The sequence below is a fragment of the Schistocerca americana genome, chromosome 11 (genome assembly GCF_021461395.2).
Source record: "Schistocerca americana isolate TAMUIC-IGC-003095 chromosome 11, iqSchAmer2.1, whole genome shotgun sequence".
NCBI lineage: Eukaryota > Metazoa > Arthropoda > Insecta > Orthoptera > Acrididae > Schistocerca > Schistocerca americana.
The window spans coordinates 199,894,201-199,916,637 of record NC_060129.1 but is presented as its reverse complement, the minus strand read 5'-3'; the positions used below and the strand labels follow the sequence as shown (position 1 = coordinate 199,916,637).

The following is a 22,437-nucleotide window of genomic DNA, read 5'->3' as shown; positions in this document are numbered from 1 at the left end:
CATTTATTAGAAGAGCATAATGATTATATGTTACATGAGATAAAGGTTAATGTTGAAAAGGTAGACCTTACTAATGAAGAAGACGAATGGACTGAATTGCGTGTTAATGCCGTATCTGTAATGACAAACTCACTTTTATATAGAGAGACCGAGGTGAGAACTGACACGGTAGAAGGAAATCTGTAACTAAATGTGCAGCAGCGCTACAAACATGTGAGACAGGTGGTGATTACAAAGCCTAAATAACCACCTGATAAATGAATTCACAAGCCACCTGCGAAAAACACTGTTGTCGACAGGAACAGAAGATGTATTACGTAAAGACTTGTCAGTGTGTGTTTGTACTGAAAGTAAGGTTAGGATTATAAATTGTATTGCAAGGCAGCAATGATGTTACCTATGTTGTATGAATTACTGTTTCATACCTTATACTACAAAATTTCTACTGTTAAGCTTTTGCATGTGGCATGATCTTCATTATAATAAATCAATGTTAAGTTTGTTATGCAAGCCTGGACATAATTTAATGCTAAATAGATATATCAAATGGTAATGGGGTGTAATATGGTACACATATGTAATCTTGTCACTACATCAGAAGATGAGTAGAGCGACACATGGCAAAATGTCACCAAATTTTAAAAAAATTGTCCGGACGGAAGCCCCAGGAAGTCTACATCTGAGTACAATTGAATACCAATCGAAACTTCCGATCACAAAAAATAGTGGGATACAAAGACAATGAAATAAAGGATAAATTTTAACTTACTTTGATACCCTTCTTCAATAATGGAATATCTAGGATGGAACAATGACAACATTACGAAAAGAACAGTTGCTACTCACCACGTAGCGGAACTGCCGAGTTCCCGATAGGCACAATAAAAAGACTGTCAGCGAGTAAGCCTCGGCTAATAAGGCCTTCCGTCGGAAATAGACAAAATATGGTGAGTAGCAAATATCCCTTTCATAATATTATCTTTAAGAATGGCATGTTATTCCTATCTTCACACTTTAGACAGCTCATAACATATTACACAATCAATATTTAAAGAAGTACGTGACACCAGGTATATTTTTGCCATAGCTAAGGAATTTTGCTCACAGAAGATGTTTCATTTTATTATGTTGAGCTGCATTTAAAAGTTTTCCGTATGTTTTATATTTATTTTGTGTTAATTTCAGTTATTTCATGTTATATTTTATTAATAGTTGCTTTAATTAAATTTTAGGAGCAGAAAGAATCATCTGGGAAAAATCATACATACAGATCTGTAAAGAATAACGTATAATCTCTGAAAAAATGTTGGAACTTAAAACATGGCACATGGATGTATAAGTACACTATCATTACAAAAAATGGATTTACAAATTTTTGTGAGACAAAGCAGTACGGAAGCTTTACTGTCAGTGTTACGATGGGCACTTGTGAATTTTTTGATGTAATGTGAAGAAATTTTGCACCAATATGAAACAGAAATGTTTTATTTGCGTATTTGGTGGTTAACTAAGTCGTGAAGGACTGAAAATGATTTCACGACTGAGATACGTTATCAAACACAGTACTGAATGCCACTCTGCAAATATTTTAATCACTACATTAGCAGCTCCACTGGTGTAGCTAAAAAGTGCGCAGCTTTGACGATTATAACCCAGTAAAATTTGTTTAGGCCTGAAACCATCACATTACACACTCCAGTCCTATCCTACGATGTCACAATTAATCCACAGTTTCTCACGAAGTGAGCTTTATTGTTATGCCGGTAATGCGGGTGTATTAGTCCGTGTATCATATCGGCAAAGACGCACCACAAAATGATCGACTCCTCCTATTCCTAGGGCGATGACACATCCCGGCCCTGACATTCCACGCGTACTTCACTCGTGTCTCCTCCCGAACCTCTTACGGCGGATGTCGCACAGTTTGCGTGCACCCGTAAGTGCTTCCTCAGTTTGGAACTCGCAGCGAACGCCTTCAGGCAGAAGCTACACCTGTAGGGCCTCTGACCCGTGTGCAGCAGCAAGTGCTCCCTCAGGTTGCTACTCCTCACGAACGTCTTGTGACACACGTGACAGTCGTAAGGGCGTTCACCCGCGTGCAGACGCACGTGCCGATTCGAGATGCCTCGCCTCTCGGACACTCTGTGGCACGCACTGCGAGAAACTGACGTGTGACCGCAGCCGCCGTGCCCACGCCGCTCCGGATTCTGCCCCCGTGCGAAAGCCTCCTCGCAGTCGAGCGCTGGCCGCACTGCACCGCCGTCGTTTCCGCCGGACACTTCCCACTTGGCAGCGGCAGTGCGCCGCGACGAGTCGTCGTCTCGTGCGTCCGGGCCGTCTCTCTCTGGATGGCCGCTACGTCTGTCGGTGCCACGGTCGTCCTCCGCCGGACTGCTGAAAAGGCCGAGAAAATGCATCGGAACTTGTAACGAAGCAGGGTTGCCCACTGCTATCCTGTTTTGGTTTTACACTCCTTCAGTAACTTAGTTAAGCAATGAACTTTTATTTTTTTTCCATTTTCACTACTCAGATTTCAACTAAAGATTCTGTGGCCTTCAGCCTCATAGTACAGAATTCAGAAATAGTTCAAATAAAATTCCCCTAGTAAAATCTATTATTTCAGTACATTCCAATGTCTATTCTGAAAGTAATGAGCTAATTAATTTTACTGGAAATGCATCTTATTAAAAGTTATAAACAATGACGTATATTGTGCAATACATATTAAGTAAAATTCGAGTGAGCTAATAGATCGAATTCAGCTGTAAGACTGCATCCAAAAGAAAGCCTAAATTTCACTCATTCCAGCAAAGTGTTTAAATTAACCTAAAGTCTAGTAGTTAAACAGATATTAAGACTTGAAATCTGTTACATGTATGACTTTCAGTGCCAACTGTGAGCAAACTACTAAATAATTCAGAGATCTGTTTTGAGACTTTTGCTACCTTTATTTTTCTACGTAAAATGACACCAGTCTCAACTTTGTAAGTGCATTAGTTAAGAATTAAGTAAATTTGAATAAGTGAAAATTTTTGTTCGCTGCCATGGTTATAAGTCGGGAATTCCCAGTGCAGATGCATAAGTTAGTTCCGTGTATTTAAATTGATACAGCTCACTCATGTTATTTAACTAATGAAACCCAATAGTTAACTTCTAAACCAACTAGAAAGGATAATTTTAACCCTGGGAAATTAGAAACTATAATATATTCACAGAAATAGTCAAATATTCAAGCACTCGTCTATATAAGGTCCGAGCTGGTGCAGTTTTCAGTTAGTTCTCGGTCAGATTCTCACGGAGCAAAAGTGCGACACGTCGGTTAATTTTTCCAGTCGGTGATTGTGAACATTGTTAAAGACTGGAAGTTTCTGACCTACCTAATGTGAAGATTAAGTGTAAGAGGCCTGGTCACATGAATATTGTGTGAGTGATAACAAATAAATCACACTGTGGTTGTCATAAATGTTCAACAATGAATACGGTCTTGACTTTTGAATTTGGAAAACTTAATCTAGGATCCTGGCTTCTTAATTTCAGTGTGATTTAGGAGAGACGGACGCAGCTACCGGGAAGACAATATTGAATAAGCAAAGCAAGGTAGCTCGGGAACACTGCGCACTATCTACTGGGTGAGGAAATGTTTCAATACATCCGGTTGCGACGTGAACTTTAAGTGGCACTAATACAAGGATACAGCCCGGCACGTTACAAACTCTTTGTCGTAACAGTATGATATTAGACAGTGAAGATGACATTAACGTACACTAGGCGTCAAGTTCCATGAGGTACCTGAGACGGGGTAATATATGACTGTGGACAATGCCTTAACATTAAAAGTTTACTTTCTTGTCTCTTCTTCTATCTGAACGACGCAGACGAGAAAACTGAGTTCGTACGGGCCACAACTGTCGGCCTCACCATGAGGTGGACCTCACGAGGCACTGTCTCATTCCATCAAACGTACCTCCACAGATATTACAAGTGTGTGTGTGTGTGTGTGTGTGTGTGTGTGTGTGTGTGTGGTGGTCCACATCTCCTCCTAGGCCACTGTAGCTATTTCAACTGAACTTGGTGCACATACCTCTTACTGCCAGGCAACAATTGCTGTTGGGGTAAGAACCATCTGTCTGACATAGTTCGGGAGAGATGATGTCACAAACAATGAGATTCGTGAAAAACTGCCACATCGTGCATGATGTTTAAATGTATTACTTCTGTGCTACTAACTGTATCTTCAATACACTCTGCAGACAGAATCGACATACACCACTAAATGCACCTACAAAAATATATCGCGGTTCTGGGTGGCTTCGGATTTTCAGAGGATCAGATTCGTAACCTTTTTGTCACCTGACGATTAACTGACAGTTTCATCCACCGTGCACACAGCTGCTTTTGTGGAAACTCACAGCACAAGTTTGCGTTTCCTCCACTGCTCGCTTACTGCACGTAGAGGTGGAGTGCGGTCCCTCTCGCATCCACTTCCTACCGCGGCAAGTGCTCTGCGCTCTCCCCACTCGAGAGATGCGAGGTTACAGTCCACAAATGTGGCGTGGGAAATGATTCGGTTTGTGAGAAACTGATTTTACTCTGGTAACACGGAAGTGGGAGTGGGCAGAATTATAGAAACAGCAATTCGAACGGATCTCTTCCGGCAACACACGAGACGGCAGGACAATCACCGGCAGAGCTACAATACATCATTTGCACTAGGCGTATACACACCACATATAGCTCAACGAAGCCAAACCTCAAAATTTCTCTATCCACATCTGACCTCGAAGGACGCAAACTGCAGTAGGGAGGCTCTGCTAACGTGGCTTCCGCAGATGGACGCACGAGTTCCCTACGGGAAACAAAAGACTTTGAGAGTTGTAGTGAATACACGGGGTGGAGAAAATTGTGTCACGAAATTTTAACCCTGGATAGCTGGTGCCAGTAGGAAACTTGGCAGTGCTCCGATTGGCTGTGGCATTGCCCCGTTGCCGTTCGTCGGTTGACGGTTTGTCGGTTCGCACGTACAGACATCCCTCGCCCCGTCAATGCCCCGACGTGATCCGCACATGTGTTGAATAGGTTTGCTGTTCGTCTCCACCTCACATCAGAGGCAGACCTCACACCACCGGACTTTTTCCTGTGGGGATTCTTAAACGTTCTGGTTCACCCACCCACATGCAAGCCACCTAGAAACGAAGAAGAATTAATGGGTCACATTCGACATGCTGCCAATCACATCAGAGCTATGCCAGGAATCTTTCAAAGAATTTGGCAAAACACCATTCGACGTTATCGAGCTCTGTCACATCGGAAAGTCGCCAGTTTGAGCACCTGCTTTAAGTAAACGATGTCTTAGCTACAAAAAAAGGCCCTTTTCAGGGCCGACAACATTTGCAAAAGATTTTCTGTACACAAACTAACAGCTGTTGACAGGTTTGTTCCCGGTACAGCTTATCATGAAACTACAATGGATATGTTGGGACCACGGTGGATTCATCCCCGGACCCCCAGATTGGGAGGCTGGCGGGCTACCACTGAGCGTGCGGGTCGCCACTGATACACACAATTTCCGGCAGGTAAAGCACTCACAGTCACGCAGTGTCCAGAGCATTAGGCAGCAGGGGAATCCCGCAGCCAATCTGAGCGTGTGGCGTCAAGTTTACATAGTTTCAAAATTGTGCATTGTCGACCTACACAACATTAGTAATTTTGGTTCCTACTGGCATATATATATATATATATATATATATATATATATATATATATATATATATATAATAGAAAGAAACATTCCACATGGGAAAAATATATTAAAAAATGATGCTGTGACTTACCAAACGGGAAAGCGCTGGTACATAGACACAATAAAAAACACACAAACACACACACAAATATCAAGCGTTCGCAACCCACGGTCGCTTCATCAGGTATGAGGGAAGGAGAGGGAAAGACGAAAGGATGTGGGTTTTAAGGGAGAGGGTAAGGAGTCATTCCAATCCCGGGAGCGGAAAGACTTACCTTAGGAGGAAAAAGGGACAGGTATACACTGGCGCGCACACACACACACACACACACACACACACACACACACACATCCATCCGCACGTACACCGGCACAAAAGCAGACATATGTAAAGGCAAAGAGTTTGGCCAGAGATGTCAGTCGAGGTGGAAGTACAGAGGCAAAGATGTTGTTGAAAGACAGGTGAGGTATGAGTGGCGGCAACTTGAAATTAGCGGAGGTTGAGGCCTGGTGGGTAATGGGAAGAGAGAATATACTGAAGGGCAAGTTCCCATCTCCGGAGTTCTGACAGGTTGGTGTTGGTGGGAAGTATCCAGATAACCCGGACGGTGTAACACTGTGCCAAGATGTGCTGGCCGTGCACCGAGGCATGTTTAGCCACAGGGTGATCCTCATTACCAACAAACACTGTCTGCCTGTGTCCATTCATGCGAATGGACAGTTTGTTGCCGGTCATTCCCACATAGAATGCTTCACAGTGTAGGCAGGTCAGTCGGTAAATCACGTGGGTACTTTCACACGTGACTCTGCCTTTGATCGTGTACACCTTCCGGGTTACAGGACTGGAGTAGGTGGTGGTGGGAGGGTGCATTGGACAGGTTTTACACCGGGGGCGGTTACAAGGGTAGGAGCCGGAGGGTAGGGAAGGTGGTTTGGGGATTTCATAGGGGTGAACTAAGAGGTTACGGAGGTTAGGTGGATGGCGGAAAGACACTCTTGGTGGAGTGTGCAGGATTTCGTGAAGGATGGATCTCATTTCAGGGCAGGATTTGAGGAAGTCGTATCCCTGCTGGAGAGCCACATTCAGAATCTGATTATCCTGTCACAAGTGGGGCACTTTTGTGGTTCTTCTGTGGGAGGTTCTGGGTTTGAGAGGATGAGGAAGTGGCTCTGGTTATTTGCTTCTGTACCAGGTCGGGAGGGTAGTTGCGGGATGCGAAAGCTGTTTTCAGGTTGTCGGTGTAATCGTTCAGGGATTTGGGATTGGAGCAAATTCATTTGCCACGAAGACCTAAGCTGTAGGGAAGGGACCGTTTGATGTGGAATAGGTGGCAGCTGTCATAATGGAGGTACTGTTGCTTGTTGGTGGGTTTGATGTGGACGGACGTGTGAAGCTGGCCATTGGACAGATGGAGATCAACGTCGAGGAATGTGGCACAGGATTTGGAGTAGGACCAGGTGAATCTGATGGAACCAAAGGAGTTGAGGTTGGAGAGGAAATTCTGGAGTTCTCGTTCACTGTGAGTCCAGATCATGAAGATGTTATCAATAAATCTGTACCAAACTTTGGGTTGGCAGGCCTGGGTAACCAAGAAGGCTTCCTCTAAGCGACCCATAAATAGGTTGGCGTACGAGGGGGCAATCCTGGTACCCATTACTCTTTTAAAACCAACTCTATTCACAACATATTCCACAGACGGTATCCACATATGCTGCATTACGTATCTTTGTAGATACATCGCTGTACGAAGCACACTTCACGAGATATTAGGTCATAAACACAGAGATATGTGAAAAATTGGTAGAATATGCATGAAGTTTCGACACACTTATTTTTTACTACTAAAATACTTGTATAGTCAAGTCAAATTAAGGATATCTTTGACACGTGGCAGCACTTTTGACAGCTTAAACTGGAAAGCACAAATGGCCATAGTTGAGAACAGTAGCTTTGTATAGAGCTATGAAAAGTCTTTGTTGTAGAGAATTTTACAAAATCACATTGTAGACACATGAAGCAGCTGTGGCCAGTTTGCATAAACTGTCTGGTTTACTGTACTTATACATCTGTACATTATACATATTTCTTTACAAGAGTGTTTCACGATTTCAAAGGTGTTTTCATAAATACGTGGATATGGAATTTTTCAAATACTTCACTACAAAGACAGATCATGTTTTGTTTTTGTTTATTACAGAAAATTGGCAAAATGAATACCTATGCAAAGTCGGCTAGTATTCTGATAATTTGTAGAGAAAGTGGCCAATGACATATTTTTTAAATCTTGTGCTGAATTTTCAAGGGTTATTAATTTCGTCCTTTATGTTAGATAGTGGCTCTTTGAATGCCTTACCATAAGAGTTTATAGCCCCATTATGAACTTCAGACAAGGAGGAAAAGTCTATATGAAAATTGCCTTTCTTTCTCGTCCTGTGATAACTACAGTTCAGCTGAAACTGAATTTTAATATCAGTACGAAAATCATTACGAAGTTAATTGTGACCCACTTTAAATTAAAAAAAAAAAATATTGCCTTAAACATCCATAATTGTTTGGGTGCCTTCAAGCACATTCAGCAAACTTTAGCTTCACTTCTGATTTTTATACCAAAAAACTTGGTTCTGAAAAGATTCAAGAGCTTATAAGGTGGTGAAACCAATGCATTTTTTGCGTAACATAAAGAAACCCCCAAAAAAGTTGTTAAATGAGGTGAATAAGGATGATAGAACAGTAATCTGAAGTTTCTCTCGGTCGAACAATCAACTGTTCAGCACGTTACACAACAGATGGCACGAAGGAGCAATTTCCATTGTTTTTGTGATTTTGTTGGCTACTTCTGGCTTGTTTAAAGCAGAAGTTGTGAACTGTCCAGTGAATCTGAAGATACAAGAAATGACATTTTAGGAAGTGCATCACAAACAAACCTCTTAGGTTTCACTTGCCCCCGACACCAGTCGGTTTTTCATCTTTGAACAAATTGTGCCAAATTTGTCGCAATAGATCTTTTACACAGCTAAATTTTCATCAAAAATGGAATCCACTGCACTCTTGTCAGTAAATCACATACCGATTGTCATCAACCGGATTGGTGAGCCTACCTTTATGAGAACTGTAAAAATTCATCACACAAAAACCTCCGTACAAAATTTTTATTTTCTCACAATACCGTTTCTTTAAACGTTCTTTATTAACAAACAGCTCAACCAGTTCCTAATATGCCACAGTTTTAACAACAAATGGTAAATTTTCTGAAACTGCAGTAATGTCGCATCTAGTGAGCGCCCTCTAGAAGCTGTTCGCGACGAGCTAAAACGCGGCAGAATGCGTCAGTCGAGAGTGCTCGGTGATGTCAAACGTGGACTCGTCACTAAATGTCACTCAAGTAACACATCCTTCAGGGACATTTCAACCCTTCTAAAGCTGCCCAACTCGACTCTCGGTAATGTCACTGTGAGGTCGAAATGAGAAGGAATGACCGTAGAGAAACCGAGACCGACACCTCGAGTGCAGACGACAGGGACAACCGAGCGAGGTGGCGCAGTGGTTAGCACACTGTACTCGCATTCGGAAGGACGACGGTTCAATCCCGCGACCGGCCATCCTGATTTAGGTTTTCCGTGATTTCCCTATATCACTTCAGGAAAATGCCGGGATGGTTCCTTTGAAAGGGCACGGCCGATTTCCTTCCCCATCCTTCCCTAACCCGAGCTTGTGCTCCGTCTCTAATGACCTCGTTGTCGATGGGACGTTAAACACTAATCTTCTCCTCCATCTCCTCCCACGACAGGGACAGTTGAGTATTGCAGAGGGTGGCTGTAAGAAAATCAGCAGAAGGAATCACTTGTGAGTTCCGAAGTGTTACCAGCAGTACAACTGGTACAGTAAGTGCATACAGAGTCATAAGGAATGAGATGCAATGATGGAGCAGCCTCTCATTAGCGACACTTTATGTAGTCAATGCTAAGCACCACTTCGGGTGGTGTAAAGACACCACTGGACAGCGAATGACTGGAAAAAATGATTTGGAGTGATGAATCATTTTATACTTTTGCCAATCAGACGGTTCAAGTTTGGCATATACCTGAAGAACGTTAGCTGTGTCAGGTGCAGTGCAAACAGTGAAGTACAGAGGTGGCAGTGTAGGCTTCTTTTTCATGTTTGAGGTGTGGTCTCCTTATTGCAATTACAAAAATGTAAAACACGGGAGGATACAAACACATTTTTTTAGCACAGTTTACTGTGTGCAATTGAGGAACAATTTGGAACATCGATTCTTCTTATCGGCAGGATAGTGCACCCTGTAATGAAGTGGCATACGCGAGGCGACGGTTTGACGACAATGATGTTGCTAAAGTGGACTGGCCTGCCCGGACTGCAGACCGGAACTCGATGCGACGACACCGAGACGAGTCGGTACGTCAACTCGGCTTCGGACCCCGGTGTCAAACGTCAGTACTTTCTCCGGTTTCGGATCTTCGGAAAGAACGGACTGACATTCCACCACAGCCATTCGGACACGTCACTGAGAGTGTAGCCAGCATTCGAGGTGTCGTAAAGATGGAGTAAGGACACACCACACATTAATGCCCACTAATAGGTGTCTTCTATCCTTCTCACCAGGCAGTGTAACTTCAGGTGTGCCTCGGGCGAGTCTGCCGAGACTTTTTCTCTTCATATTGTATAGTAATAAGCAGTCACAAAATATTAATAGTAACCTTAGACATTTTTCAGACGAGACACTTATCTGTAATGAAGTAATACCCGAGAAAGACGCACAAATACCCAGTCTCGATAAAATGTCAAAATGCTGATAAAAAAGTCACAACTGGAATGAGTCGACTCACATAAATACCTGGCTGTAATAATTTCTGGGGATGTGAAATGGAATTGTCACTTCAGTTCATCGGTACGATATTGGGAAAATGCAATAAGCCCTCACAGGAGATCGCCCGTATACATTACGTAATTCCCGTACAGGTCAGGGCGTTTTAATTAAAAGTCGCTGCCCGGTATCGGTGGATAAATACGATATCGCACAGCCCGTGCTCGAACGGACGAGTGCCGTGGCCACTACGGCTGTTACGAAAGACGTGAAATGTATTTGCAGTTGCAAAATATGGACAACTGTCAGCTGTAGAATGAAACAATATTGTATTTATCTGCCAATACTGCACAGTGAGCTTCAATTAAAATGTCCTCCCCTGTACGGGAACTACCGTATTTACTCGAATCTAAGCCGCACTCGAATCTAAGCCGCACCCAAAAAATGAGACTCGAAATTGAGAGAAAAAAAATTTTCCCGAATCTAAGCCTCACCTGAAATTTGAGACTCAAAATTCAAGGGGAGAGAAAAGTTTTAGACCGCACTTCCAAATCGAAACGAAGTTGGTCCATTGTAACATGAGACACAATTGGGGTCGAATGGATGAAGATACAGCTACAGTAGTTTGGTTCAAGTCGTAAGCTTAAGAGTTAAGCTTTACCAAGTAGCCACTGCTATGTGTCAGGCGCTCAATCCGTATTTATACGGGTACCCTTCCTTTCTCACTTGCTTCATCTTGTTTGAATCGATTGCTTATTTTGCTTTGATCTGATAAGTGCCGTTCTCTTTGTTATAGGTGTTTACGTCACTCTAAGCTGAAAATGCATTATTGTAGTGTGTCGTGCATTGTTTGTCACATTCTGATAATGAGTGTTTACGACCTGTAGCCGATCGCAGCACGGCTCACTTTTGTGCGTGCTAACGCGGCTTACACTTAAAAAAAAAAGAGAGGAATTGTCCCAGAAGCGAAACAATGGCAAGAGAGTGCTATCTGTTGTTACTTACACTGCTGCTTTCTTTGATAATGACCAACAAGAATCAAACAATAGACTGCGTATGATAGAAGATGTTCTGAACGACAGTTTAGCGAAAATTTTTCTCCGTCTGAAAATCTTTGCACGTGACTCTTTAGTACATTACACTCTGCACAGAAATTAGAGTCATCTTATATTTAAAAAGCTAGTCAGTTGCCGTGCTTCATATCTGACTGTATCTATTCAGCATAAGAATAATACGAATATCAACACGACACGATACATATATTCTTCCGCGTTTGCTGTTGTCTCACTCTAGTTTCGTAGTTCATTAGGCAGACAGGATTTAAATGAGATAGCAGCAAATACGAAAGAATACACGGCATATTGTTTACATTCTTCTACCTTTTCTTTTAATTTATTTACTGACGCAGAGGTTTTGGCGCCAGTATTTATCTCTGTGCCTGCAAAGCACGCCTGTGTAGCGCTACATATATTCGACGGCAGAAGTTAGTTGTGGCGGTACCTACCAACATTTTTCAGAACTTCCGCTTACTTTGCACTCGATTCTAAGCCGCAGGTGGTTTTTTGGATTACAACAACTGGAAAAAAAGTGCGGCTTATATTCAAGTAAATACGGTACATAAAGTGTGTACAAGTACAGGTCGTTACGCAGAAACGAAGACGTACAGACATTTGGATCTGGCTGTGAGTCTTACCCGGATAGCCAAACTGGTTACAGTGACTGCTCGCGATAAGTGGGAAATCGGGTTCGAGTCACGGTCCGGCAGAAGTTTTCATTCTCGTCTTTCCCTTCTGCGGCCGACAGTTGTTTCTATTTGCAAATGCGAATACGTTTCACACATTTCTTAACGGCTGTAGTCGCCACAGTGCCAGTTCCTTCAAATGTGCGTGCACTGTTCTTCTGAACGACACGATCGTCTTTAGACACTAAGCCAGAATTATCTTTGCTCTCTTCCGCCATAGTTAGTTCTTTGTAAGCCTTGCTTGTGTAAAGAGGTGAACAAATGAACTACCGTTAAAAAGGTGTTGTTTGGTGTAACTGACCCGAAGATCCACTTCAAACTTACAGGAATGCAGTCTGGTGACATCATCAGTAACCGCCAATAGTTCGACAGGCACACACCCTGCCGTTTTCGAGGCACAACTGCCCATTTATGCCTCGCAACTGACAGGTTGTTGAAATGAAGCAGTTGCATGAAGAGAGGTTGTAATTATTACAAAGTTAGAAGGCACAAAATGGGTATCTCCTCACACTCAGTCCTTTCTGAGAAAGAGATTGTGGAGCTTTTAAAGGAATTTGTAACTGAAAATGAGAGTAAAAATGATTTTGATAAGAATGACTATGACGATCACAGCGATTCAATTGTAAACAATTTGAGGGAAACAATCCACCCTGAAGAGTTCCAAAAAACATCACGTGAAGAAAAGTTTTGTATTGTTATGATTAAGCAAATACTAGCAGACAAAACTGACATTGCCCAGGAATACATTTTGCCAAATTTCTATTGGGAAGAAAATCTCATTTGTACTCCTGCAGCAGACTCAGTGTACGATGATGCCGGACAGTTTATGTGCACCGGGCACAGCTGCTTCATGTATCTACAACATTTTGTACACCTGTCTATGGCAATGCCTCTTCAGAGCTCTATAGGCAGTTACGGTGTTCACCTACAACCATTTGCTTCACAGCGGAAAGGTGTCAAAAGCACTGCCACGTGTCAGAGATTTCCTCAAGTTGACTCGACTGTAGGAAGGTCTCAGTAGTAAAGAATAAATGTATTAAAACTTACTGCACGGCACGGGATTCTTTCCGCATTTCAGTGGTTATGACACAGTATCTCTCGAAATACGAGTCGTACGATGATATATTTGTGTAGATACATTCAGTGGCAGACGTGCGTACTGTCTGCAAAGTATGTTGAAAGTAGTCTTAGTTGCAAAAGTTAACAAATTTAAATGTCATGCACAATGCAGGACTTTTTCACACACATCAGTGTTTATGATGTCGTATCTCCTGAACTTTGTGTGGTACCACGATATACTCGTGCAGGTGCATTTAGCGGTACATGTGGATACTGTCTGTGGAATTCATTGTGAACAGAATCAGTAGCACAGAAGTAGCACGATGTGGCAGTTTTTCACGCATCTCAATGTTCGTGACGTCACATCTCGTGTGAGTGCGAGGAGTTAAACTGCCCCCACCATTACGCCTGGCATTTGTACTCAGGATTTGACATTATATTCTCAAAAACTGATTATTTTTGTTATTAAAATAAACATTATTGTTACTCAAGTTAAAATTTTATAATGTTAGATTCAATGATGCAGTGGGCAATGTTCCGACTACGAAGACACTAACTGCTGTCGACGGCAATCCCGTCACGCGAGGTAAAATGCCCCACTGGTCACCCTGAGACACTGCGCCGCTTCCTTCAGAGTTGTGGTTCTCTTTGTTATTAACAATGGGAAGCCAACAGCAGTATCTTATTCCTAGTCAGCTACCTGATAAAACTGTTAGTTTTTAAACTTTTTCGAGTAACTTCTGTGACTTACTGCATAGTGTAAACTCTACGGATGCTACATTGTGCAGTTTGTTATTATGTAAAATAAGCGAAAGCCAGCAACTCACCTACAGTGGATCGATGCCTGGGACACAGAAATTTGTAACAGAAAACACCTTTCACATTTGCTTTTGGCCACTAACTCTTTTTCTAGCAAACGTGCACTCTCACTCTCTCACTCTCACTCTCACTCTCTCTCTCTCTCTCTCTCTCACACACACACACACACCCCTCCCTATCCCATGCCTACAGCAAAACTGGTTATTGAAAGCAGTTGCCTGAGCTGATTGAGATGGTGGGGAAGGACACAAGGGCAGTGGGGGAGGGGTAACAGGAGAGGGAGGGAGGTCTACCTTATCTTCCTTCATCGTCGGCATTGTCGTTGTTGCCGTGAGGCACCATTATACCGAGAGGAAAGGCGCGTCGATCTTAGAGCACGAGGTATGGTAACCTAAAGTCATCGACAACGGTCACGGTAGCACCTGATTCCAGAATAGCTGCAGTAGTTAGGATCTACCAACTACCCCCTCTTGACCAGGTCCCCAAAACTTAACTCTTAACGACATCCCTTCGAAGCAAATTGTCATAACGATCGTCTATAAAGGCTTCGTATAACGAGAAGAAAGGTTACAGTTTATCGAATAATAACAGATACAACCAAACTGTCTTGTCTCTTCTGTTTTATTTAACGTAACTTCGTTCACAGTTTTATTTTGCATTCACCACTCATTCACGGAAATCCTTTGATGAACAGTTTTGGTTTCTTGACACCAACAGTCAATGATAATGATACAGTTTTTCTCCTTTTCATAAATTGAAGCCAGCTCTCCATGATATAATTAAAAAAAACAAAACGGTCTCAATACCGCGTCCCTCGTGAGATGCAAATAGATTTATCCCAGAATTGACCGCCCTGTAAGTGTACTCAATTTAATGACCACACTTCGCTATCCACAATTTCGTGTAACTAAATGTCCTTTTGTTACTCTGATCGTATACCGTAGTTATTTAAAACTCGCCCCTATATTTTTTCACAACGCACAATTAGCACTTCTTTACTTGTTTATTTCTAAGAGTAAACAAAAAAATGACGCCGTATCGTCAGCTTCGTCGATATAAAGGAAAACACCTCAATTTGCCCAATTTTACCTCTTCTTATAGGATCGGCTACCTTACTCATTAATTTACTACATAATTTTTCCAATAACACTAAACAGATATCGCCGTTATATTTTAATTGTATTCAAAAGCATGTTATTATTATTACGACCGACCAAATAGTAACAAATCGCGCGGCGTGCATTTTTAACAACAGCTTTACACTTGCCCAGCCTTTATTCAGGCAATATTATATATAAATATACAGACAGGACCGAAAGATCGATCTTTCTACCGTAACCAATAGAGGCAAATACGCTATTCAAGTTCCGTTACATCTATCTTGACTCGTATTGTTACAGAGGGAGGGAGGGAGGGAGGGAGAGAGAAGGGTTGGAAGGGAGTGGGGAGGGAAGAGTTGTGGGAGAAGGCAATGCACAAGATGGACAGAGGTGTGGGTGTGGACAGAAGAGAGAAGAGAAAAGTTACTGGAGGTTTAGATCAGGGACATTGTCAGAGCACATGATATATTGGACAGTCAATTCCTATCTGTGTAGTGCAGAGAAAATTTTAATGGAAGGTAGTATCCAAATGACCTGCACAGTGAACCAGCTGCTGTCATGTGGGTTGTAGTATGCAGCAGGTTTGGCAACTGGATTGTAAAGTTTGTGGTTTGCCACAGTTTTGCAGTGGCCATTCGTGTCACCAGGCAGTAGGTTACTCGTCACGCGCGCAGAGAATGCTGTAAAATAATTGAAACATTGCTGATACACACGGGTAGTTTGGAAAGAAAGTTCCATTTGGTAATAATAAAGGAATTCAATAGAGACAGAGAAAGCAAATCATTCCGCAAAAATCTATAACTCTTACACTGTTGTCAAACATAGCCTACATAATTTTTCAGGCATTTGTCATAGCATGGTATAAGTTTACGTATTCTTTTGCCACAGAATATTCCGCCAACGTTATTAACTGCATGGCAACACCTACTTTCACCCCTTCATCTTAGTTGGAGCACTGATCACCGAGGAATGGCTTCAGATGCCAGAAGAGATGAAAATCGATAGAACTGAAGTCAGGACTGAACAGAGGGTGACCAAAAATGTCCCAGCCAGAGCTCTCAAGGAGCTGTTTCGTTACATTCGCGGTGCGCGGTCACACACTGTCGTGAATGAAAACCACACCTTTTGAGAGCATTCCTCTGCACTCGTTTTGTATTGTGCGGCACAATATCTTAATTGTCTCGCAATAAACTTTCTTATTGACTGTTTCACCTCATGGTAAAAAATCAATCACTAAAATGCCTTGTCTGTCCGAAAACACTGTACACATGACTTTTTGGGGTTTCAAGAGTTGCTCAGGTTTAACATTTACTACGGACGGAGTGTGCCTCCATTCCATCGATTGCTGTTTCGTTTCAGCGGTGTCGTAAGCAACCCGAATTTCACCCCCCCGTGATTATCTGGAATAAAAATTTCTCACCACTGTGAAGTGTGCTGTCCATCCATTGTTGTTTGCATTGTTCACTAAGAAGTTTAGGTACCCGACATGCACGAAGTTTGTGCAAACCCTGTTTCTCAGTAACAATCTCGTAAAATACTGTTCATGAAATTTGTGGAAGTCGACAAGCAATAGCATTCCTCATAATGATTTCTTCCACTGCATACATCAGTTCATCAGAAACCACAGACACATGTCCACTTCATTCTTTGTCATGCACTTGATAATGCCCTTCCTTAAATTGTCAAACCCACCTTCTCATCACTGAAGCACTCATTACATTTTCTCCATAAACCTCGCAGATTTGTTGATGAATGTCACTCGGTTTAAGGTTCTTAGCACGTAGAAAATGAATCACAGATCTCAGTTCACACACGGCAGGGGCAACGATGCCATTATAAACAATCACTACGAATGACAAACGACACAGAGCGAGCTCGAAATGGCGCCATTTTGTTCTGCTCGAGCCAAACTGAGATCGTAGCTGTGCCGTGGAGAAAAATGGAAACGGATCTTGCTTCCCGAACTACTGTGGCTGCTTTCACATGTCACCCTGCCTTCTGTAAGGTAGGAAAAGTGGCTGGACTGTGGGAAGAGGCAGTGGATGAACATGTGGGACAGGTGCTGCACCTGGGTCGACTACAGTGGAATGACACACGGGGTGCACAATTCGGAGCACTATTGGAATAGCGTTGGATGAGGATGTTCTAGGTCAGGTGGGTGGTGGAACACAACTTTGGGTGATGTGGGTACGATTTTCCTCATCTCGGGGCAGGACGAGAGGTAGTCGAAGCCTGGTGGACGATGTGCTTGAGCTTTTCTAGGCCAGAGTGATACTGGGTGGTCAGAGGAATGCTGTTTGGTTACTAGTTAACAGGTTTCCTGGTGTCAGAGGAGCAAATAGCATGAGGGATTTGTTTATGAATGAAGTGGCTTGGACACTGTCTGTCAGTTCTTTATTTTGAGGTACTGTAATCACTTGAAAGTCATTAAACTTTAATATTAATGAGCCTCACAGCTGTGCAAAGTTCATTCAGATAGGTTTTACCCGTGGGCTTTTTAAATGCGAAATACCAATTTTATGTGACGTCTGACTCCTTATGGAAAGGCTTAAAAATAAATTGTTATTTCATAAACTAAATTATGCATTGAAAATTGACTACATCGATTTTACTGTGTGTGTGTGTGTGTGTGTGTGTGTGTGTGTGTGTGTGTGTGTACAAGCATCATATTGCAAAGAAGGGCAAATTACATACAATAATAAATTAGTGAGTTAATTAATGGTGTATATCATTTGCTACAAAAAACAGTTATAACAAAATTTGCAATGGAAATTGGTAGTGACTCTAAACTTCAGGTTTAATTATTGCACAAGATGATTAGTTTTAAGTAATTTAGGAACTGGAAATTCAGAAGGCTTTGTTTTTAGACTTTATGTGTCATTATATGGTATTATGCAGATTATTTCACAAAATTTTACATGTACAGAACTATAATGCTAAGTTTAACTATCTGTAACTTTTAACAACTTAGTACACACTAATGTTCCTCCTGAAATCAAGCTATCCAAAAGGAATATCCAAACAATAAATTTAAATGGGGGCGAGCTTAATTACAATTTTGGAATACCAGTACAAAGGTCACATATTACTATTCATCTAAAAGCATTGAAAACAGGGCGATTCCAAACTTGTGCGACATAAGGAAACTTCATTATTTGAGCAGATATCGTAAAAACTGTACAGGGCAAAATTGTTGGACATGCATTTCACATCGTGACCTTGATGTTGTTGTATTTGTATTTTTAAAATTTTTGTCAGTAATCAACAATAAAATTGTTGGAAATTATATTTCAAATCATGACCTTACTGTTCAATTTTTCTGTTTTCTCCAGTAATCAACTACAATGCCCAGTACACAATCTAGGATAGTGTGGAAATGGCTCTCATCGATGCTGCAGGCACGATTCTTTGGGAAGCTGTGGAGGAATATCACGGACAGCATCGAGATCGACCGCTCTCACATCGAGCAACTGTCGGTCGTTTACTGGATTAGTTCGAGGCAACAGGAAGTGTCCGTGACAAGTGGAAGTCTGGGTGGCCACATACAGCCACAGACTGTGCAACCCTCAGCTAGCACACTACAAGCTAAGCTGGCAGTCAGCTCAACACAGCCAACAAGACAAGTAGCTCAAGAATGTGGCATCTGTCAAGCATCCACCTCCAGCATACTATCCAGAAATAGTATTCATCCATAGCGTGTCCATTTTGTCCAGGAATTTCACGGAGATGACGAATATACGCCGGTGCAGCTCTGTCGTTCAGAAAGAGAACACACTAGCTGCACCTCGAAGCTGATATTCTTTTCAACGATGAGGCCCGTTTCTATCTGAACGCAACGGTGACTAGACGTAACGCTGTTTATGACCGACCAAAAACCCGTATGTTGCTGTTGCTGGTCATCAGACTGACCCGAGGTTAAATGTGGAGATGTTCTCATCAATTCCATATTTCTTAACAATAGCCACTTAGGTCACCAGATTTGACACCACTTAAACTTCTGCTCTGGGGAGAAATCGCATCTGTAGGGTACAGAAATAGGCCTCCAACATTGCAGGAGCTGCAGGAAAACATTAAAAGAGGTAGTTCAGGAATAAAAACAACGGTTTTACATGAAGTGTGCAAGAATTATGTGAACCGTATTTGGATGGGTGGTGGTCAATTTGAACAATTGCTCCAGTACGGCCAAAGAGGTGCAGTTGCACAAGATGCTGTTCAAGTCATTAAATTTGTTTAAGTTTGCCACTCACCGAATTTGCTATTGCTATTGTCAATCTTTCATTAAGTCGTAAATGGTGTAAAAAATGTTTCCCCCCCCTTGAGAGTCCTATTTGTTTCATCAGGTGTGTGATATCAAGCAGGCTAATAAAATTGCCCAATGATTAACCTGAAGGGCGAACCTCATGTCACACATTAAGCTCACAATTTAAAACCACATATTTGCAACAGTTTTGCTCTCTATTGCATTTTTGGTATCCGCATAAATAACAGACATGTGCTATATTGTGTGACTTTTGAATCATCCTGCCCTGTAGCAGTGAAATGGAGAAAGGAAAAAAAAATTAGTTATTAGCAGAAGTCAAAAACATAACAGATGGGGTAGAACAACCACGCTATATCGCAAACCGACATTCGAGCCAAAGTGATGTGTCGGTTGAAGAGAATCCTAAAGAAAGACAATTCTGACAGTTTCACTTTATTGCATGGATTTTCTGTACAGTGAAACCTCTTTATAACGTTCCTCCATATAATGTTTTCCTCTATGTTATATCTGTTTTTTTTCGGTCCCGACTAAAAGCCCATATAAACAATGTTAAATTGTCCTCTTTACTGCGTTTCCTCTATATTACAATTTCCTCCATGTAACGCTCATATTTTTGGAACTCTGGTCAATTATTTACCAGTTTATAATGTTTAAATGACTGGATGTAGACGCATCGTTTTCCATTCTGTGGATTCACAGTTTGCACCAGCTCGGAAAGGCCACACTCAGTGTATCTCTTACGTCAGCGGCAGAACCTGGTCACGTGACGTGACGCACATTCTGCTCGAGATCTTTTTGGCGGCATTTACTTTCACCCATGCACCTACCGGGCCCCATGTTTTAATTACAAAAAACTAATAATTTGATACATTGATCATTTGCAATGAACATCATATTACAGTGTTGTGAAAGTTTAAAATGTCATCTATGGCACCATTTGTCAAAGCCGATTAGTGGTACCCCGATCTTCAGTAATGCCCTATAATTATTATTTGGAAGCCTTCCTCTTTATAGTGTTTTCCTCTATACAGTGTTCAGAACTTGTGGTCCCTCAAAAAACGTTATATAGAGGTTTCACTGTATTTAGAAAATGTTAAGTAGTAAAACCACAATCTTAACTTTTATCCATATTTTTAAAATTCGGCCTCAAACTTTTTGAACTGACATGGTGTAAGGAAATTTAATAATTTGTAGAGGATACGTGAGGTTTCCGAGGGTACGGTCACCTTACAACATACTGATCTGTGCTCTCATACCTGGCACACTGCATGTCGCCGGGGTGCGGAACGGCGCCGCTTCCGATGCCGACTACTCCGCTCCCAATGGCTCCACTCTGTACCGACAGGCCGGCACGGTGCCGCTGCTGCCAGTGGCGGAACTTGCCGTTCTCGAACGCGTCTTCGTATTGCGGGTCTGTAAAGGGGCAAACGCAGTAATTGTTTGCGATCGTGTCGCCCGAGCACGTAGCACGACATTCACTGTAAAACCTTATAGGTCGACGGAATCTCCTCCGGTTACCGGCCGAATCGTCGGGTCGTGTCGTCACGGTGTTTCGACGAGTTTCCTCACTTATCGTCTTCGGGTGAACTGTGGGGTTCGTGTTCCGTCGACTCCTCTGCCGAAGAGCCTACGGGTGGGACAACCGCGCCCCTATCGAAGAGGTTTCACAGCCCACACTAGGAGAGGTTCCGGGAATTGAGTCCCGATCCTGCTTTTCTGCTGCACCTGCTGCCTCTGCCACTTTCTCATCAGTGTGTTCGCGACACATTTTTGGTAATGCCCCACCCAGTGCAGACATCAGTCAGAAACTGCCGTACCAGTTGACAAGACGGTACTACACTCTTTATTTCCACTGCCTCTTTGACGATCAAATCCCGGAAGCCGTAGGTCTATCACAGTACCTTTGGCAGTTCGAAAACAGAAATGTGGCCTCTGTTGACGACATGCACAGCCACTACAGACTTGCACAGTCAAAAGTGACGTGTTACGTCAACGTCGGTCTGGGATTCGGTCATCGAGGAGGCAGTGGAAAGGTGAGCACAAATGAAGGGCACAAACCGTGACAATAGTCTCCAACTGAGCTCGACATGGGATGTGGCTCTAGCAAATATAAGTCGTGAGCACTTTGACTTGAAAGTGGTGGAGTCAGGAGGTGTAATACGTAAGTAACACCAGCACTTGATGCCTGGACCCCCCTCCCGCCATGGTCACAATGCCTCTTCAGGTACAGGACCTGCAGCCTAGACACTACAAAATAGCAAACTGGAGAAGAGGTCAATACTTCGATCAAAGATGACGAGTAGGAAACTCACAGAAAGTTTGGGACAGCACGGCGCCAGAACTCGTCTGGTGACCGGAGAAGATTTCGTCAATGAAATTCGCTGAGATCATCTGCATTCAATTCTTGTAACTTGTTGGGCCACATTACGTTCCTCTCGAGTTTCTTTGTAAGCACAGTTTACATTGGACTGAATGAACACAAGCAAATGATGATGATGATGATGATGATAATTGGTTTGTGGAGTGCTCAGCTGTGCAGTTATCAGCGCCTGTACAAATTCTCAACCATTGCTCAGTCAATCGTGCCACTTTCGTGAATGAGGATGAAACGATGAGGACAACACAAACACCCAGTCATCTCAAGGCACGTGAAAATCCCTGACCCCGCCGGGAATCGAACCCGGGACCATGTGCTTGGGAAGCGGGAACGCGACCGTGAGACCACGAGCAAACGAGTGTTCACAGACAATGCATTAGTGGTCACTGTTGTCTCTCTGAGATAACCGTTTACACTAGAGGAAAAGGAAGATGACAAAAGATAACCGGCACAGCCTATGCACACTGCATTATTGTTTTTCAGTGCTAATAATCGTCACCCACGATACGGCACTGTA

The 22,437-nt window shown here is 42.6% G+C and overlaps 1 protein-coding gene across 1 annotated transcript in view; it reads right to left on the bottom strand.

Moving 5' to 3' along the window:
• Positions 1-1,294: 1,294 nt before the first annotated feature.
• Positions 1,295-22,437, bottom strand: part of LOC124553556 — a 439,905-nt gene continuing 418,762 nt past the window's right edge. Inside the window, exons 53-54 of the mRNA XM_047127403.1 lie at positions 20,800-20,956; positions 1,295-2,394 (exon numbers count right to left, since the gene is read on the bottom strand). Coding sequence (XP_046983359.1) covers positions 1,836-2,394; positions 20,800-20,956 — 716 coding nt within the window. The 3' untranslated portion in view covers positions 1,295-1,835. The remainder of the gene's footprint in view (positions 2,395-20,799; positions 20,957-22,437) is intronic.